This window comes from Venturia canescens, chromosome 10, assembly GCF_019457755.1.
Source record: "Venturia canescens isolate UGA chromosome 10, ASM1945775v1, whole genome shotgun sequence".
Taxonomy (NCBI): domain Eukaryota; kingdom Metazoa; phylum Arthropoda; class Insecta; order Hymenoptera; family Ichneumonidae; genus Venturia; species Venturia canescens.
This window is the reverse complement of record NC_057430.1, coordinates 7,549,237-7,569,227: the sequence shown is the minus strand read 5'-3', so window position 1 is coordinate 7,569,227 and position 19,991 is coordinate 7,549,237. Positions and strand designations below refer to the sequence as shown.

Here is a 19,991-nt window from a genome sequence, read left to right as displayed (position 1 = left end):
GAATTTGGTTACTGAATATCACGTGGTAAATTTTGAATTGAAAAAGAAATAATGAGTAACCATGTTGGTAGAATAGAATTACCATAATAAATAAAGTGAAGTCGCTATAGCGACGAGATTCCTTCACATTTTATTCGAATTTTGTTGGAAGTTATTGCAGAATGGTTGTCGTTAAAACTATTAGGGTTTTTTTAAACCTAATTTTTTTCAAAGTTCTTCCAGATGCTGGAAACTGAAGGTTCCCATCTGAGAATGGTTTTGCGATTCGTCAGAATAGACGTTTGTCACGGATTACCTGGACGAAAATGATAGACAACGGTAAATATTACGAATCACGGCTTTATCTCGAAACAGCCTCAAATTTTTTTTTTTTACACAATTTCTGAATCAACGGAAATTTATTAAAAAAATTAGAGTTGCTTTGAGATGGAGCCATGATTCGAGATATTGATTGAGCGTTTCCTGAGATTAGCTTTTCAAGGCAATGATTTAGTCGGTAACTTTGAAGAATTATGATTTATGGTGGAAATTGGAGTTGAAATGGTGATGTTTTTCTGGAACTACTAACTAAGTGGGGGATACTTAAAATGTTTCAACTTTTTTTACATTTATGCTGCCTTTTTGCCCGCGCAACTTCTTGCCTGAAATTAACTTTTCAACTATAATTATGTTTATATCATTCTTGTACTGCATAATATAATAACCGAATTTTCATTAATGTAAAACAATCAAAATAAAAGAAAAGCGAATGATCAAAATTTTTGTTGTTGTTGCAATAAAAAGCGAAATATTTTATTGGAAATTGGTTGCTCGAAAAATATCCGATGAAGTGCTTAATCAATTTTTTCTCTCCCTAGCTAACAAGGAATGCATGATCAAGTATTGTGGAACAGTATCGTGACAAGAAGTGCATTATAAAATACTACCTGTTGAAGTGTTCAAATGAATTCGAGCATAATTTTCGAAAAAATAAAAATCGGGTTATTTGAAGAGTGAATAATTGCTTCGTCGATTAAAATCGCAATTCTATTATATTTCGTTGAATTAAAAAAACGATCAACATTAATTCCTGAATGCATTACGGAGTTGGTTTCATTTTTGGTTGGAATTTTAGTCCATATGGAAGCATAAAATAAGAGGGCTCGAAAAGAAGTTTAACTCTTTAAATTCCTCCTTGCAATTTTGATCTTTCTATCTTAACGTGTTTGTGGTTGAGCATTTAATTTTGGTAACGTCCAAAAAATCATTTAACATGAACCAAAGGTGCTAAGTTCAACGGTGTGTCAAAGTGTTAATTGGAATCGGAAAGAAGAACAGTGTTTGCGACTTATTGATATTTATTGATTCGTTTGCTCAACAACATTGCGCAATATCCTTCGCGCTAAATTCTAGTTATTTCGTTATCAAGAGACGCGGTAGCGGCTCAACGCCAAGCGTAAAAGAAGAGCCAGCGCCACGCATTCTTATATACGCGAATATGCCGGTTTTATGACGCCACAGAGTTTTAAAAGGGCTCTCCCGGACAAGACATTTAATTCAAAAATCTGAAAATTGGTGATGATTTTTTTTCGATTTTTCCCTTTCTATAAACATTTCTGACCTTATTATTTTGTAGTGCTCTTCTTTTTTTTTCATTCTTTTCCTCTTTTTGCATTTTAATATTATCTTGATGCATATTATAGGTATTACATATAAAAGAGCATGGAGTGGTACAGGAATCTAAAAAGCAAGAAAACATTATTTTTCAGTTTCTTCCTAAAGAGTTTTCTTTTAAATTCTTTCGATAGCTTCCCACAAGCTGACGAGGCAATTATACTAAAAACGATTATAGACTAAAACGAAAATAATTACGATTATCTAGCTAAAAATAATTATTACCAAAATAATCATAACGTAAATTCGTTATGATTATACATTACGATTCCGATTACGATAGATTATTGGCTTATCGGACTTGATGAATGAAATGATAAAAGCTGCGCAGATATAGCCAACATTAATTCTCAGTGGTGATAATCCTTTTATTGCTAATGAGAGTGTGTAAAAAGTAAAAATTGGCGTAATAATAATCGACCTCCGTGAAAGCTTAATGAGTGATTAATGCTCGTTTTGTTCTCCAACGTTAATCTAGGTTCAAACGACCTTTATCCTATGTTGGAGCAATTTGAAATAAAATCAATCTGCGACATTGCACAGTAGTTGAATGAGTGCTAAATGGTTACAATTGTTTAAGACCCCAAAGTCTGATGCACCAATTAGTCACAGTTTTAGTGGATCCGTATCGGAGTATGTCTCGTTGAAGGAGAAAAATTGAAAATTTTTGTAATTTTGTTTTAAATTCTATATGAATCAAGAGAAAAGATTATCCTCAGCATTTTCGAGCAAAAATTTATACGAGAGTTAAAGTTGAAGGTAGATGTTTCGGTATGCAAAGTTCCTATATTATATCATGGCTAATGGCTATCATGGAACTTTTAATAACAACAACAACAACAACGACAACGACAACGACAACAACAACAACACAACAACAACGACGACAATAATGACTATGCAGTTACACAGGGTATTGCAAAATATCACCAAGTCATTTTGATCAGTAGTAAAATTTTCAATTGAACACTATCGATAATCAAGGTAAACTAAAAAACTCACCGTACGGCCGAAGGTAGAAAATATATCATAAACAGACACGCGATCATCTTCATCATGGGAAACGATCGATTTAATAGAAAGTCGTCGATGAAATCCGGAGACAGAAGTTATTTTTTTTAAATGGAAATTTTTAATGAATATTAATTAATTCTATTCCAAGTAATATTTTTCGTAGCTATTCGTTTAATTTGCTACAGAGGATGAACGAGTATGGCATGATCTCCTGACGATACCGCACTGTGAGAGAGTAAGTACAGCAGGATTTACTATGTACGTACTACAACACGGTAGGATGGTATATACTTAAAGTTAGATTTTTGGTGTCTCGATTTAGGTGAGAATGACCCCTCTGCTATTGATATCAATAGATTTCTGTTGAGTGGGGGAATAGAGTAGTTGACTTGCCTCTGCCTATAAAGCGTGTAGACGGGAAGGCGAACGTCGTGTGTCGCCTTAATTTATGCAACCCACTATACGCACCGAAAGGTTGCTGAATTAGATCAAAATTTGCACCTTATATGGGGGGCATTCCACGCCGATTCGACCGGCGTTTTACCTCGACCCCTTCGATTTTGTCCGCAAAATTTTATGAGTTAGTGCTATTTCTAAAAAGCACTCAGGAATTTTTTTTAGATTTACTCGATAGAAAAATGATTGGACAACAGTCCAGCCCAGCTCTTTCTATGTTTTTCAATTTTTTTTTCGTTGAAAAAGCCTTTTTCTAACAGATGGACACTTGCACCCACTTTGATTTAACGAGGAAAATTTTTCACATGAAAAATGAGATTTATGTGAATTTTTTCAGATTTTTAAATTTGGGCTAAACATTTTTTTTTTTTTTCAAAAAATTATATGTGGAATTGCGTCAGAAAAATCTTTAAAAATTCCTGTGTGCTTTTCAGAAGTAGTACTAACTCATAAAAAATTGCAAACAAAATCGGAGGGGTCGAAGTCAAAACCCGGTTGAATTGGCGTGGAATGCTTCATGTATATCTGTCTGATGCATTGCAAATAAATATGTCTAGTAATGGTGATGGTAAGAATGTTTTCTTTTTGCAGCATTGCAACAAATTTGTTTTTTAAGGTTAAAAACTAAATTTTTCATGAAATTGTTCCGCGTAGACTACGTTTAAGGATAATAAATATACTTCATTTCTGCACTGACAGAAATTGTATATGATTCATGAATCACAGTCACCGTGCATTGAATATACTAACACATAATATTTTTTATTGTCACTGAAGTGTTCTCATGGATTTCTCTTAGACAATTCATAATGCAATAAAATAATTCAAAAAAAAGCCAAGTGGATAAATTCCAACCTTGCGCAAATCACACGGGTTATTCCATTACATTGCGACCTCGATTGTTTGGATTTCCCACTTGTAAATATAGAACGTTGCGCAATTTCCATCTTTTCGTTGCTGGAAACCAAGTGAATGATCGGATTAAACCACCTTTTACAAGTGCAAATCGAATGATATGAGTGGCACGGTGAGGAATGTTGCAAGAATCAAACTTCAAAAAGATCGCATGTTTGTCAACTTCAGACTTCAAACTTTAAAGATTGTAATGGAAATGAAAAATCTTATAATCTATGAATGCTTGATCCGATATTTGGTTCAATTGAAACATTTTGTACTTCACATTTTTTTCTTTAGTTTAAACTCAAATGAAGTTTCCACAATCGAGCAAATCTTTTTTTTAGCCTATAATATGAAAGTAATTTTATTTCATTGAAAATGCTATAACATTTTTCTGTACAAAATAGATTCGTATCAACATGTTTTCCGTTGTTGAACAATATTCATTTAGTCCTTTTTTGCTTCCTCATAGAGGAAGCTTTGTGACGATGAAAAATTTTTTTTTCCACTTTTCAATGTCAATGTGCTCAAAATGTTCCAAAACATCGAAAAATCATATCTAGAAAAAAAGTCCGGATGTGTGTGTGTGTGTGTTGTGTGATGGCACTGCAAAATTCAAACGTTTATAACTCGGAAACGGTTTGAGATACAGGGCTACCGTTTTGCACAGATGTTAATCTATACAAGCTTTTCATTCTCTGATAATTTTATGACAATTTGAAAAAAAATACGAATATGATGACGTTTTGAAATTTCCATAAAAATGGGGTCGACGCTCTAACTTTCAAAAATTTAGAGATTTATTAATAATTTTTTTTTATAAATAGACTATCATAATAAGAAGGTTGGTATTGAATTTGGGGAATATCGGTTGAACGGTTTAAATTTTATGACATTTTGAATTTTACGAAAATATGAGTTTTTAAAAAAATCGTCTAACGGCTTCAATTTTTGGAAATTTTGTAGGATATTGTGTATAAGTCTGTACTTCCTCTATACTTTCCAGCAAAGTTGTCGGAATTATTTAATTTCAATGTAAATAGAAAAACGATGAAAATTGAAAGTTGCAAACTGTTTTTTCTGATGGCTCGTCATTTATTTTTTTTTTTTTATGAATTTAAACAAAGGGATAAATTAAAGTTCGTAAAAGAAGGTAGAAAAAATACATTATTTCCTTGTATACAAAAAAAATTCTGCAAATTAAAATTTGCAAATTGCTTCCTTAAGATGGTCAAGATGCACGGTGCTCAAAGCTTCCTCTATGAGGAAGCCAAAATGAAAAATATAGCACCTCATAGAGCAATGTGCATCTTGAGCACCATGCATCTTGACCATCTTGAGGAAGCAATTTGCAAATTTTAATTTGCAGTATTTTTTTAATAAACTTGAACCTTGCTTTATCCACGTTCGTCCCTTCTGGACGTAACAATTTCAACCTCAGTAATATTTAGTCTTTCGTTATTATATTTTCGAAATTGTGAATATTCACAGTATTGCTGATTGTAGTGATTTACGAATCGAAAAAGTAAATTTTCGGAAAATCGATATTTTAGTCGTTGTTCTATGGGTGATTGTTACATTCTATTTTCGATGTAAACGTGTTTCGAACTTTGAATTTTTTATTTTATTTATTTTCAACATTCAAAACTCTAGTCGAATTGATCTGCTTCCATATTATCATTAGAATATTATAAACTTGAGATTTTAGCTGTTGGAAATTTTAGTCATTCTAAAATTTTATCCCAATCCAATGTTTTCAAAAATTGACATATTGAGTGATTCGTCATTACAAACATTATTTTTTGCTATGTTGAGCGGGTTGAGGGCCAGATGCTTGCTTGATATGTTCGACGATTGGCTTGTTTACTTCCGCTCTGAATACTCAAGTTTATGACTAATGTTAGGTACTTTATTTTACGATTTTTATTCATTTGATTAAAAAAATCGCAGTGAAAATGAATTTTTAAATGAAACATTGAAATGTTTTAGAATGAATCCAGTGAGTTCTAAGGCATACTCGTTAAAGAAAGATCACGTGACTGGAGTAACTGTTTGAACCAACTGTAAGAGAGTTTTGATGTTCTGGGTCTGTCGGCCTGTTGAAAGTCAATACTTACAATACCAAAACGTTCGGTATATCCAACAGACCATTCAAAGCTATCGAGAAAACTCCAAAGAAAGTACCCTTTTACATTGCAGTTATCACGATTGACGGCCAAAAGCAACTCTTGAATATAATCATGGAGGTATTGAATTCTTTGAATATCATTGAGGCTCGTGCCATGATCAGAGAATCCGTTTTCAAGGATGTAAATCGGAGGATTGCCGTAACGATTTTTCAATATTCTGAGCAAATTGCCGAATCCTTCAGGGACAATAAAAAGCCAGGACGAGGCAGCTCGAGGCCAACTGGCGTTAACACTCTCAATCACCCCATGGTCCTTGTACCATTCAGTCGTATTGGATTTTGGTGCTGGTTCCGTCAAAAGCGAAGTGTAATGATTGATGCCCATGTAATCGGCACTGCCTTTTATATTATCGATTTCATCTTGACTGAATACCGGAAGTCTTGATCTCGGGTAACCTTCCAACTTGCTATTTTCACTGATTCGCTCTTTCATTACTTTGGGATAATCGCCAGTTTCGGAGAATATCGGATCAGCCGCCCAGCCGCATTTAAAGGAGAAATATACATCTGGTGTCACTTTATCGTTGGCATATTTCGGGTAATAATTCGTACAGCCAAATGTAATACCGATCTTTCCATTTTGCCGGCTTCGATATTCCTTGTCGTACATATGATAAACTTTTGCATGTGCTTTCAGTTTATTGTGCAAGCATAAATACGTGGCGATTTCAGGAAGTGTCACACCTGTAACAATTTATTAAGACCCATCAATTATCGATGTTTTTACAAATTGCATCAAGACCAATAAATAATCATCCGCGTAAAACTGACAAGCTATCTCCGTGTCTTCTACAACCTGATGACCCGAGGTAGAAATTATTTCGATTTATCTTCAACTAGAGTCCAGAAATAATAGGGTATTACACCTTTTTTTGAAAACTGTTTTAAAATAATCCTGAGATCGTAATAAGCCAGTAGAATTTTTATTTCAATTTTATAAGACCGAAAACTATGTCTTGAAAACCATTTTTTATTTATGATTTTCAATTTTCGCGCGGAAACGCTAGCCGCCATGTTGTTTTGGTTTGTGACGTCACTCCGTTAGTAAACAATACAATTGCGAAAGGCCAAGTAATAAGATTTGTGAAAATAATGAGTTATAGTGGTATATCATTGGTGTCTCGTGTCTGAATGCAATAATACAAGTGTAAAAATGCCACAAAAATTGTGGATTCATCGCCACCATCAACATATTTATCATTTTGGTAGATTTATACTTTCTGCTCTCACAAAACCGTTTTCCATAATGCGATTTTAATCAAATGAATGATAAAAGTCCATAAACGTGCATAATAACTTGTAAAATTTCAAAATAACACAGAGCGCACAATAAGAATCTAGATTGTTTACTATCGGAGTGACGTCACGTTGGAATCCTATATGGCGGATGGCGTTTTAGACATTTGAAAAACAGATGAAAAAAGACGATTTTTAAAATTGAATTATAAAATTTACATTGCATTTTTATGAATAAATATTGACGTTTCTCGTTTACTTTTTACGAAATCTATCATAATCATGCATTTTTATATATTTTTTTACATGGTGTAAAATATCCTATTGAGAGTAAATATCATTTTGTAAGACTTGCGGGAAAAGTTGTTACAAATATTAATTCCTGACAACTGGTTTTAATCAGATCTCCGGTGGAGCTTCACCGATTCGAAAGCAATAGCACAGTTCCTCAGTTTATTGTTGTAGTTGAACGTCAATTAAACAATTCACAGCACAGTTCATGCAAAGTGCTGAGGGCATCATTCTAATGTCTTCACTAACACAAACTGGATGTTTGTCGAAAATTGGTACACTTACGGAAATAGATATTAATTTTCGGTGCACTGAGATTGGTATTCTATAAGTATATTTCAGAGCTTATCAAGTCATGAGGAATCATTTCTAATAATGGTGTGAGGAGTCTGACCGGAATCGACCGATAAAGTCTGAGATATCGTTAAAAACGAGTTTCACAAGAAAATCAGGGTGTTTATTTTCATCGAAAAACATCATTTTTAAATACATTACCGCAGTAAGCGTGCCAATTTTTATGACGACATCGTGATGATGATTATTGTACTTTTCTACAAACTGCTGTGAATGTTCTGTGAATGTACATCTGATCGAAACAAGACTGGGCTCATCCGACAGCTGATAAATGTATTGTAAGATACTACTCTGATGCTCTCGAATAGGTTGATGTTCTGCCGAGGTCGGGTTTACACTAAGTGATGTATTTTAATTAGACAGACGTAAGTGCGTATCAAGTGGACTGAACGGACCCGATGTTTGAGTCTTTCAAACAGCCGTCGGTCAGTTCGATTACTTTTTGTCACAAAGCTTATATTTGATACAGCTTTTCTCGCCAGGTAATTCCAAACTTTTGAATAGGAGCGTCCATGCACTAATGAAATAGAAAAAGTGTCAAAGGAAAATACCTGGAAAACTCCGCGGTTCATCGTAAGAAAAAGCACAATGTGCTTCGGGTTCGTTAATCGTAACGAACATTCCAATGCGGTCCCCTAATTCGTTGAAAACGACTTTTGCGTAATCCGCGAACCAAGTGACCATCAATTCATTCGTCCATCCGCCCATATCTTCAAGTATTGCTGGATGATCCCAGTGATAGATCGTGACCAGGGGCTTTATCCCTTTAGTCTTAAGCTCGTCCAACAAATTCTTGTAGTACTCAATTCCATCATGGCTAACATTGTTCGCGAAGCCGGTTGGCAAAATCCGTGACCAGCTGAGAGAAATGCGGTAGTAATCGACTCCGAGATCCTCCAATATTGCAATATCCTCTTTATACTTATGGTAAGAGTCGCAAGCGACATCGCCATTACTTCCATCTCGGATGAGTGACGGGTTCCTATGAGTATGTTGGTCCCATGCATTTACACCTTTGTCACTTGCATTCCAACCACCCTCAACCTGGTATGAAGATGTTGCCACTCCCAGTATGAATCCTGATGGGAATTTCATATACTGCGTAATATTTTCATCGGTTCTGAAAAATAGTGTTCCATTTATCACTCAATCAACTTAATATGCCACTCGACGTTTTCTTATTGATCCAAGAACAAATACAATGTGGCATGGTCCGGTGTGTCCTTACATTTATAAAAATTTAAGGAAGTTTAGGCATTAGAATGAAAATGATGTCATTGCTTTTAAACCGATTGCATCTTATAAAGTGAAATGTAAAAAAAAATCAGTTAAATTTCCAGACAATGAATAACAATTTGGGCCAAATAACATGTAACCTTACGAAAGTCAAGACACATTCAGTGATATCTCTGTTAAAAATTATGCTAAAAATATGAAATTTTTTGGGCAAAATGAGCAAGGCTTGCTGAATAACGTCAATTTTTTTTAGATTTATTAGGAGATTTGCTGAGATCATATGAATAATCTGTTTTCCGTGCAGTTTTTTGAGGCTAGTATCGTCACCGTCCGTGTTTTCGACTGAGTCAGCTTTCACCAGTTTTTCGTCTTTTTTTTCCCAACTCTTCTTTAAAGTGTTAACAACATTGCCAAACTGTAAACTGGTCTAACTTTTGAAAGGTAAACTGGCATAACTTTTGGGTAAAAAAAATGACTGTACGGCCTCAACATTATTAAAGAGCCATGGTAGCGTTCGACGTCAAATAACGGAAAGAAGAAAATTCAAGATAATGCATGGCCCGAAAATTTTAGTAAACGCGGCCGCATTTTCATATCTAGGAATATCAGGATTTTCTATTATTCTCTTGAAACTTTGTTATAATGATAGATATTTTGTTGCATGGGCACAATAATTCTTTCAAGAACGTACAACAAAATATTTTGAAATTCCAATCAAATATTGTATCTGGCGGACAGAGGATAAGATAAGATTATGAGCTTCTTTGAGCGCGACTGCACTAATATATCATATATCATGATCATTTCAGTTTCGTGGGACATGAAATATTGGAAAAATGTTTTCAATTTCGATTAAAAACTGGGATATTTTTTGGTAAAGGCATCTATCAAATCGCTTGACATATTCGATTTCCCTGCAATTTACATATGTTTAAGTATGAAATGAAAAACATCTCTGATTTATTACAACTTTTTTCGCTGACAGTTTCCAACATAACTTTTATTTTTAGAGTACACTTTTTTTCATTTCTTGTAACATCTTGGAAATTGATTGACTTGATCATTTTAAGACAACTGAAGCAAAGAATTATTATTCAATTTTTGTTTTAACCACATTTAAAAATGGATGATTTTGAAAAGATTGCTAAGTTGATCAGTTTTTTTAAATGTGGTGTACATTAAAAAAGAATTGTCAAATTAAAAAAAAATATATCTCAAAAGCTATCAGCTAATAAAAATCAAACTTTTTGTATAATTTATAAACTTTGGTACCACTACACACGAACAGGTTAACTCCAAAGTATTTTGATTTCAAGATTTTTTCAGATCGAAATATCTATAACATGGCGGTACAAAAATTTACTTATCTCATGACTTTGATACAACTCTACTCTGAAGGATCGCTCGTTTCGAAAAAAATCATTTCCACAATATCTGTGTCCATTAAAAGTGAGATGAGTACAGTTTTTGGACTGCAGATATTTTTGAGCGGATTCGGGTAGTTTTAGACGTATAGTATATCACGCCATCGAGAGGGAAAGTGAATACTCTCGAACTGCGGAAAAATTATGTCAAGCACGCGGTTCGAGATAGTATTACTATCGTGTGACGATATTATTGTTTTTAATGCTAGAGATACGTAATCTAAACATGCATCTGAAATTTTTATCAAGGAGTGTTGCATGACTTGAGTTGTTACATTGCAGTACCAAGGAATATCTATTCTCTTCAGAGCTCTACTCTACTGCTCTTGAGGTAAAATATTTGAGTAATAAAGCGGATAAATATACGAATTTAAGGATTTATTATCTCAAAAATTATTCATTCGTCTTCATCCACATATGTTTTGTCTTAAAATATACATGTTTAGGTATACTAATAACTGTTCGCTCGTGATTTAGACCACTTTTAATTTTTCTGAAAATTTTTTATGCGATAAGGATATTCACTGACTAAATTTGATATTTACATCTCACTTAAAAAAAAAAAATTATTTTGCGAGGCTTGAAAACGTTTATATCTCTGCAATGAATCGACGTATTGAATAATGTCGCATATCGGTTTCATTTTTTGATCATACTTTCAGAAAATGAATGGGAAGAACCCGTTTTATTTGCGATAAATTTGTACTCGGATTGTGATTCAAATGTGAAATATGATTTTAAAAAATCGTTGTACTTTTGACAGAAAGAAACCTTTTCTACATTGATTTTATGCTATTCGAGTCAATCATCGAGTTAGAATATCTTGAAACAGTATTTGAAGACAAAATCTTGAAAAGATGGAATCACGGCTGTCCATATAAGGGATGCATCCACAAAATTTATCGTTGGATTTTTTTGGTATTTTTGATCTTTATATCCAGATTCATTATGTTCAGATTTTGTATCAATCTTAAGGTTACACCTTCACAAATGTTATAAGCATAAGAAATGAATGAGAAACAACTTAGCAAAATACATGTATTGAGGCATTCAAAATCCAAGATCTCACAAACACCATCAAAAAAATTCGCAATACCTTCAAACTTTGCACACATTTTTTTTGTATCTCTTGATTGTAGTTTTACAGAGGCCTTTCTGAAATTCAAAAATGTTGTGTTGCAGTCATTCTAATGTGTATATATTGACCGCGAGTGTTGTTATGAAAAATGTTTCTTCCTCGCCCCATTTGCAGATTCAAAGATTACATGCAATCGGTTGATTTGGGACAAAAATATTAAATAAGATTCCTAAAATGTAATGTATGGAGTCATTCGCATAAGAATAGCAATTTCCATTAGCCGTCATATTGTACATTTTTTTATACATCGTACGTTAGAAACAGCATCGGTCCATTATCGTGTTAGTTATTGAAAAGAGAATTGAGTATCCGGAATTATTTTACACATAAAGAAATCATTGAAATATTCATTCTGATTTTGTATTGACTATTGAAATTGATTATAAGATTCAATAATATTAAAATAATAAAAATGATAGAGATTGAGTATTTTTACTCAGTCCAACGAATCCAATAAAACTATGGCTTTATGCGCATGTTTAGATTACATTCGATGACCTGTAATGTTTTTTAACAAGTACGATTAATAAAATCAATGGCTTGAAAAACTTACCGTACACTGGAAATTAGGAAAAACGTCAACAGCAAAAAATGAATTAGCTTCATTATGTGATACAGGAATCCAGTGAACAATCGTCGATGACAGGTACGGTTGGTACCTTGAAAATGATCAGTGTGAATTCGTATTAAATATGAAATGATGATTCGCACATTACTTCTCGTGCTACAATCGACTGAACATCAATTGAAAAGAACATTCGTCGAACGCCTTCTTGACAATGCCGACCTGCGTCAATAAACAGCGCAGTATATAATCTGATGTATCATAATCATTTCTTTTTTTTTTGTACGGAGTATAAACGTGACGTATATGTGTGTCAAGTTTACTTTAACGGGGTGCCAGTTACGGGCTTCTAAACAATAAAATGTGCCTAGCAGCCAGCAGCTTCATTTTAACAATCTTATCATTTTTTTCTATGCATTTTATGATGCACGAGGATCGGTCATTTCGATTGAACATTTTAGCCATCACATCAGCTTCGTTCCGATAAAATGTATTAATTAATGAGCTATTAGATGGCAAGGTATAAACTCAATACCAATAAAGTGGCGTGGCCGTTTTGGGGCGAGCCGTTTGGGCGCGAGGACGTTTGGCGCTGCCGTTCGGGCGCGAGGATGTTTTGGCGCGGAGACGTTTTGGCACTGGGACGTTTTGGGGCGAGAACGGTCAGGCGCGAGGAAGTTTTTGCGCACGAAGATTTTGGTTGACAAAAAAATGCAGTATAAAAAATGAAATTGAATTGTGAAGGATAAAAAAAGCAATCATCGTAGCAACAAAAGATGTAATTAGTTTTGTTAGAAAGATGTAATTGAATTCAATAATAAAATTTATTTTGAAAGGATGAGTTCCCGCTACAATGTAGTTTGTAAACATTGAACCGATACATTGTATACGGGACCGACCAAGGCCAGATTTAACGGTTGAACGTATTTTCTTTGGAGTCAACTTGGTGTCTCTTAATTGTGGGACGAAATAATCGTGTAAAAATACTATGGCGAAATAATCGAAAAATTGATTCATGGAAAAAATTGTACTGAGAACATTACTCGAGAAAAAGAGACTTGATTTGAAAGACTTGGAACAGGAAAAAAGAGATAATATTTGATAAATTGATGATCACTTTGAAATTTTAATAGTCATTCTCGGGGGGCGGAACCCCTCGCTGGGGGCTCTGCCCCCTGACCCCCGCAGGGGGTTTACCCCCTGCGACCCACATTGCCCACGTTCAAATCCTATACGGGTATTTAGCATACAACAAAATATGGGGGTGGACGTAGATGAGACCCGATTTCGTTATTAGGCGAGGATCAAAATCGTCTCGTGCAAGAATATCCTCGCGCCCAAACGGTGGCGCCAAAACGTCCCAGCGCCGAAACGTCCTTGCGCCCGAATGGCGGCGCCAAACCATCCTCGCGTTTAAACGTCCCAGCGCCCAAACGGCTCGCGCCAAAACGGCCGCGCCAGAACGGTCGTGCCAAAACGCCGGCGCCAAAACGTACTGCTCCCAATAAAGTGCTCAATTTTCCAATTGCCCAGCGTTACTTGCCTTTGTACTAAGATTCAAGTGTTGCAATCGCCCTTTGCGTCGAGCCCTAAAGTATATTATCTGCTCACAGAGGCTACTGATATATGTGTCAGAACATTAAACAGGCTGAGTTGGGACCCTGCCGTAGAAAATACCAATGGAAAGGGAAAAATTGAAAAAAAAATCGTCACCAATTTTCCGGTTCTTTCATGAAATGGTTTGTTTGTGAGAGCCGTTTGAAAATTCTGTGACGTCATAAAACTGGCATATTCGCATATATAAGAGTAGCGGCAGGGCTCGGGCTGGCTTTTCTTTCGTGCTGCAGTTTTTCCTTTTAATACTTGGCGTCGAGCCACTACCGCGTCTCTTGATCATTGATTTAATATAACGTTTTGTTGAGTACCCATTATGTATTGTAACGTAGATTTTCCCCGTGAGGGTACGATCCAGTCCCTTCTCGGCTCACTCGCTCCTTCCCGTATGACTCGCCGGCTGCGAGAATGAACTGGGCGCCAGGTACAAAGTACCGTCGAATTAATCGACTTTATTTTCGTCGGTTCTCGCGATAGTAACACAGCGCAAAACTAGGGCTTAGAGTACACGAGGGGAACGAATGACCGAGGACGGTCCGACTACTCAGCTCATCTGAGATACAAAAGGTAGAGGGGGAGATCCTTGGGGCAAAGTAGCAATTACGAAACACAAAAGAAATAGTCAACAACAAAATATAAACGTCAGAACGGTATTCACCATTTATTAATAATTTAGATGAGAAAACAAACTATACAAAGAAAGAAATGAGAAATCACGCCCGTTAATTTGAAACAGAATGATAATTCAGAAAACAATAGTTTGATTCGCCATTTAACAAAATAATAACTCGAAGGAACAATATTTTTGATTCGCCTTCGCGTTAGCCCTAATTACACGCAGGTAACGAAATGCCGGAAACGACCTACCCGAGTTCGCAAGGTAACTACAGGTAATAGATAATAGGTAATAGCTATGACGGAAATTGTACCACGACAGCCACTACGGCAGGGGAGACAACAAAGTGACCATGGTGAAACAATCCCAGGTAACTTACGCGAGTGTCGTAGGTAGCGCAAAGGCAAAAGGTAATCGACACTCGGTAATTCTTTATCCAATAATTCATCCGCGACCTAACCTACACCACGGCGACAAAGATCGCAAAAGATAGCGCTCCGCGATTCGGAACAATACCCAGGCGCAACGTGAAAGGCAAAAGATAGGCGAAATTATGATTGACGAGGAAAATTAACAGAATTTCACAATAGAATACTTGAAAAAGATAACAGAAAAGTCGTCGATCTTGAGGCAACACATAATACAGCAGAAAACCAGAAAGGAGGCGCAATACAAAAAACTCGAAAGAAAAATACTGAAAACAACGGCTTGGCTAACCGCCGTACATTCCGAACGCGACAATGAGAACGAGAGAGACGCAACGAAAACATCGCGCGGCGAGCGCACTCGCTAGAGCCCTCGACGCGTGCAGGGAGAGAGAGACAAAAGATCACTTGAAATTTGCTGCGCGTAATACGCAGCGCTTACTCAAAATCGAACGAATAATCGTCCCTATAACTTTCTCGAAACAATGCAATACGGAATTGAACCAAATTAAGGATGAATTCTTTGATAGAGGTGAGCCTCTGCATAAACTATACGAAAAATGGAGACACGAGAAGTATCGGCCGCAATCTCGCACGATACTTCTTCACACATGTCTCCCTCAAAAGAATAGGCCACCAGGCAACAAAACTCGAATAACCGGAACTAAATTCCGAAAAAGGTAGGCTCAACCCTAACAAAGAACTCGTGGAGAAAGAGTAGTGGGCTTACCGAGAAGATCACTCGTCGCACATTCGGACAAGAACAAAGAACCTCACTGGTAGCAGGCTTCGACTTCTGACTCGCCGGTGAGGTGATCGGAACAAGACTAATTGTGCGAACGAGTGGTCCTCAATATTCGGCTCCATCCTCACCACTAGGGGCGGGTTGTTCCAACTTCTAGGTAGCTTATCTGGCGGGTAAAAGCATTGACTTGTAGACCTTTAACTGTCAGATAGGCTTACCTAGAAGTTGGAACAACCCGCCCTAGGCCCACGAACCGCAGCGCTTACCCGCTAGGCGTGAACTAGAGCACGGGCTCAGAGTCCACGCTTTCGCGGGAATTTCAATTACGAAGTGCGACACGTCGATAATTTACCTTCCTGTTGCTCTCGCCTTTCCCGTCCACTCGAAACATTCCTCCCGACTGGATTACCGTGATTCGGGTACCTTTCCTCTTGGGGATCCGGCGGGCAGCTCTGAAGACCGAGGGGAGGCCTCCCTCACGACTTCGGACGTCTAGAAGCCGTGGTGGGCCCACGACAAAAACCACCAGGCAATATAGCACCTTAGCTCTAGAAAACTCCCCCGAATCCCACCTGACGAAGCGCCGTATCGTCACGGACCGTGGCACCCGAATTTACGGTGTAGTGGACGGTGCAACTCTCAGTTGCTACAGCCGGAGAGGCACGGGCGGCGTTCAACGAATGGCCTATGCCAGCGTGTCCTCTCAGCCGTCCGCTGGTCGAGAATGATACTCGTTACTCGAAGACGGTGTGGGAGGGTGTTTCTCGCGAATGAGATCGGGTCGAGCGACAGCAAAGCATCGTCACAATAAAAGGCGGTTCGCAACGCCAGCAGCGAGGGCGACACCAAACATCCCAAAACGACATCGAAACTTTTACTGTAGTTAAACATCAAATTAAACTCAAAATAGACAACAAAATTCTCTCTCTTCCTGCCGCGTAGGTAAAAGGTAGCTAAAGATAACTAAAATTTCTCAGATCGGTAATGTAGGCGGTTTCTCAAAGTTAAATCTATAAATTACGCAATATGATGAGTCCGGTTCCGACCAACACCCGACGAGTCGAAAGGTTGTCAGAATGGGCCGTAAACCCGGTCCACTGATCGACACAATCCGTACGAGTGGCGGGGCAAAATGTCACGTCACAGTATATTATAGATATTAGAGTGGTCCTTATTTGAGGTTGAATTTTTTTTTGTAAATTCCCCATCTGGTTCGATTCTAAATCACTAAAAAGGACACCATGAAAAAGCTATGGGGTCAATGGGATGATGGGAAATGGTGCCGACAAATCCAAGTTGATTAAAAAAAGACATTTTACATTAAAGTGATGTTTTTCTGCCGGGGCCCGTCATCTATCATTTTATTCCAATCCTTCTACCTATTCTAATCTCTGCGTCATAGAGTCCAACTATCACTTTTCCTTGAAAAAGCCCACCCCATTCCGTAAATCATGTCTCCTCGCACAGTGTCCAGCTAACATGATATTCTTCCTGATATTTTATTAGTTCCTTTGGCATAACTCAAGCTACCTTAATTATAAATGCTATCCTCAAATATTAATCCACCTTAAATAATCTTAATTTTTTAATAACTTTCATATGAAATGTTGACATAGAACACCCGGTGGTTCGGGAATTGCATCTTATTGTGAATTATTCATCAAAAATCTTTCGGCATTGCGTTCGATTATCTTTTGACAAACAAGTTCTCCAAACAATTCTTTTATTTCGTGTCTTTCAACATAGCATCTGACTATCACGATACAAAAGAATTCCTTAGATATAAAAATTTATATTAAAACACCGATACATCGATCTCTCTTCAATCGTCGATGACAGTAAAGTAGGTCGAGCTCCGTATTTAAACAAACCATTATTCTTGACAAGTTGACATGAGCCTATGAAACAAAATTATTTCGTTTCATTGGCGCTGAAAAAAGGCTATTATTGAACAATGGATCCCGAAAACGACAGGCATATAAATTCAGTAATGGCATGTAATAGCACCGTTTTTCCTCCCGGTCATGGAGGAAATATCAGAATAATGATCTAGAAATTTTAGAAAATATAATTCTCTCCACGAATAGAAAAACGATAGAAATGTTATCTATTATCGAAATTCAGGAGCAAGGAATAAAAAAATGTCCGATGATTAACTCCTGGGTATACGGGAAAATAATGCATCACAGACAAAGACAATCGGTTGAAACATTGGAGGTGGGCGCATGACGTACTTACTTTTTAGAATTTGGCAATGCGCATAACGTAGTCTTAATTTTCAACGACTATATGTGACGTGACATAAATACTTAAATGGTTGATCGCAATGACGATTCACAAGGGTTTCGAGTACACTTGGTGGAGAGCTCGACGTGATTTGTAGATAGAAAAAGAATAGTCGCCAAAGATAAAGCACAAAGATAAAACACAAATTTGATTATGACCGGGCGCTTGCCGGCACCCTTCCCCATCATCCCATTACCCCAGTTTTTTCGTGGTGTCTTTTTTAGTGATTTGGAATCGAACCCGGGGGGGGGGGGGGGGGGGGATTGGAAAGAAAAAATTTCAACTCCGAATACGGACCACCCTAATAGATATATTCGTTTGAGTATCGTGGGCGCACGCTGAGGGACCTCGAGAAGTCTTGCTTTAGTCTAGTAGCGTTTGAGGAAAGGTATTAAAAGTCGTGGATAAAGAGATCTAAGATTCTTTATACACTCTTTAATGAAAACAGAAGGTTAGTAAAGTACAATAGTAGAATATAATAGAGAGATCTAGAATATGTTCTTTATGTAACGTAAGGTGTTAGTAAATTACAATAAGTGATACAACTTGGTATGATACGGGTGGTACATTACCGAAGAGGTGTCTTCGGACCTTTCGATGCGCGGTCGTTATTGAATTTCGTGGTCGATTGTAAAATATTTTAAGTCAGAAATCGAGATGATTGGAAAATATTTAAAGTCCCGTATCGGGGTAAAATACCTGAACATCTTCGTTGCTGGAGTTTACTCACTCTCTTCTACAGAAGACCTGGTGTTCGTCCAGAGTTTAAGTATAAGACGGCTAACCGAATGACAACCGAAATATTGTGAAACGTATAAACATGACTCTAGGTACGGATCGAAATGCGAGTTGTGCTGCAAATCTTGGCCTCTTTATAGGGCTAGATTTGGGTCGAATAATTGGGGTTTTTTTTTAGTTATCTTGGGCACAAGTCTATTTTTCGGGACTTACAGGGAAAAAACATCTGTGTTATCAATCGATGAATCCCTGAAATTTAGGGCAGTAGTGCTCGGATGGGAGTTTACGTGGAAACTAGAACATATATCAGGGCACGTGTCGTGGGTGATGAGATGACCATGGGTTATTTTCAGTGTCATGATTAGGTGACATGCACACTTAGTTCGAGATTGTTTTAGTTAACCCTCTCAGACCGAGACCTATTTCGCGTTGATGGAAAATGATTTCTTTCATAATTTTATCTCAAAATACTTTCTAGTTTCCGAATCCATTGTGACATTTCGGTTTTTTTGTTGGGAAATATGAATTTTGGAATGTTCGCTGCGCGCAGTACCAGGTTCTTGGGGAGCAAAATCAGGAAAATTTACGAATTAATCTAGCACCGAATACCTTAAATACATCATATTAGCTTCCCTTTGAAAGGAAATAACGTTTGGAGTACGAAAAAAAATGTATACCCACTTTTCTTTTGCGATAACTAAAGCACCTTTTCACACAACGCCAGCTCAACATGAAACGCCGACTTCATATTGATATTTCGATGAGTTAAAGCAGTTTATCTCTTGGTTCAGGAGTATCTAAGGTGCAATCTAACCTTGCTTCATGGAAATAGGCAGTTAGAACCCCGACCTTACTGACCGATGCAGTTTTATTGGGCCTGGAAGCGCGTGTTGCGTAGAAGCAACATACGGTCCGAGAGGGTTAAGTTGCAAATGGAAAAAATAAAATAATAAAAATTTAACATCGGTTGTGACAGTTGACTCATGTATCGACGTACATGAATGTTCTAAATGGGCCTATTCAAGATGTGCCAGTAAAAACATAACATTTTATGTGTGTAGAAACTACACTTCTGATTGTGATGACGGGGATGAGGATCAAATATTTGTTTCCCT

At 36.8% G+C, this 19,991-nt stretch overlaps 3 protein-coding genes across 4 annotated transcripts in view; 1 reads left to right on the top strand and 2 right to left on the bottom strand.

Moving 5' to 3' along the window:
- Window positions 1-19,991, bottom strand: part of LOC122416817 (myrosinase 1-like) — a 65,458-nt gene that overhangs the window by 6,137 nt on the left and 39,330 nt on the right. Inside the window, exon 1 of one of the 2 annotated variants that reach the window (XM_043429864.1) lies at window positions 2,656-2,873. The exons of the other annotated variant lie outside the window; for it this stretch is intronic. Within the exon in view, the coding sequence (XP_043285799.1) occupies window positions 2,656-2,711 (56 nt within the window). The 5' untranslated portion in view covers window positions 2,712-2,873. Of the gene's footprint in view, window positions 1-2,655; window positions 2,874-19,991 lie in introns of those variants that run through there. 2 annotated transcript variants of the gene reach the window in all.
- Window positions 1-19,991, top strand: part of LOC122416819 (serine protease inhibitor 3/4-like) — a 51,402-nt gene that overhangs the window by 15,224 nt on the left and 16,187 nt on the right. The window lies entirely within an intron of this gene.
- Window positions 5,313-12,655, bottom strand: LOC122416818 (myrosinase 1-like). The gene is made up of 3 exons (XM_043429865.1): window positions 12,441-12,655; window positions 8,641-9,209; window positions 5,313-6,892 (listed from the first exon to the last, which is right to left on the bottom strand). Exons 1-3 carry the CDS (start codon window positions 12,491-12,493, stop codon window positions 6,027-6,029), a joined length of 1,488 nt encoding a protein of 495 aa, XP_043285800.1. The 5' UTR covers window positions 12,494-12,655; the 3' UTR covers window positions 5,313-6,026.

Bases quoted from the DNA above. Each gene is read 5' to 3' on its own strand.
- LOC122416818 (XM_043429865.1), bottom strand. From the start codon at position 12,493: ATGAAGCTAATTCATTTTTTGCTGTTGACGTTTTTCCTAATTTCCAGT. The intron at 9,210-12,440 runs GTAAGTTTTTCA...ACTATTTTTCAG, and splicing joins TTCCTAATTTCCAGTGTACG to AACCGATGAAAATATTACGC. The intron at 6,893-8,640 runs GTATTTTCCTTT...AAATTGTTACAG, and splicing joins TGAACCGCGGAGTTTTCCAG to GTGTGACACTTCCTGAAATC.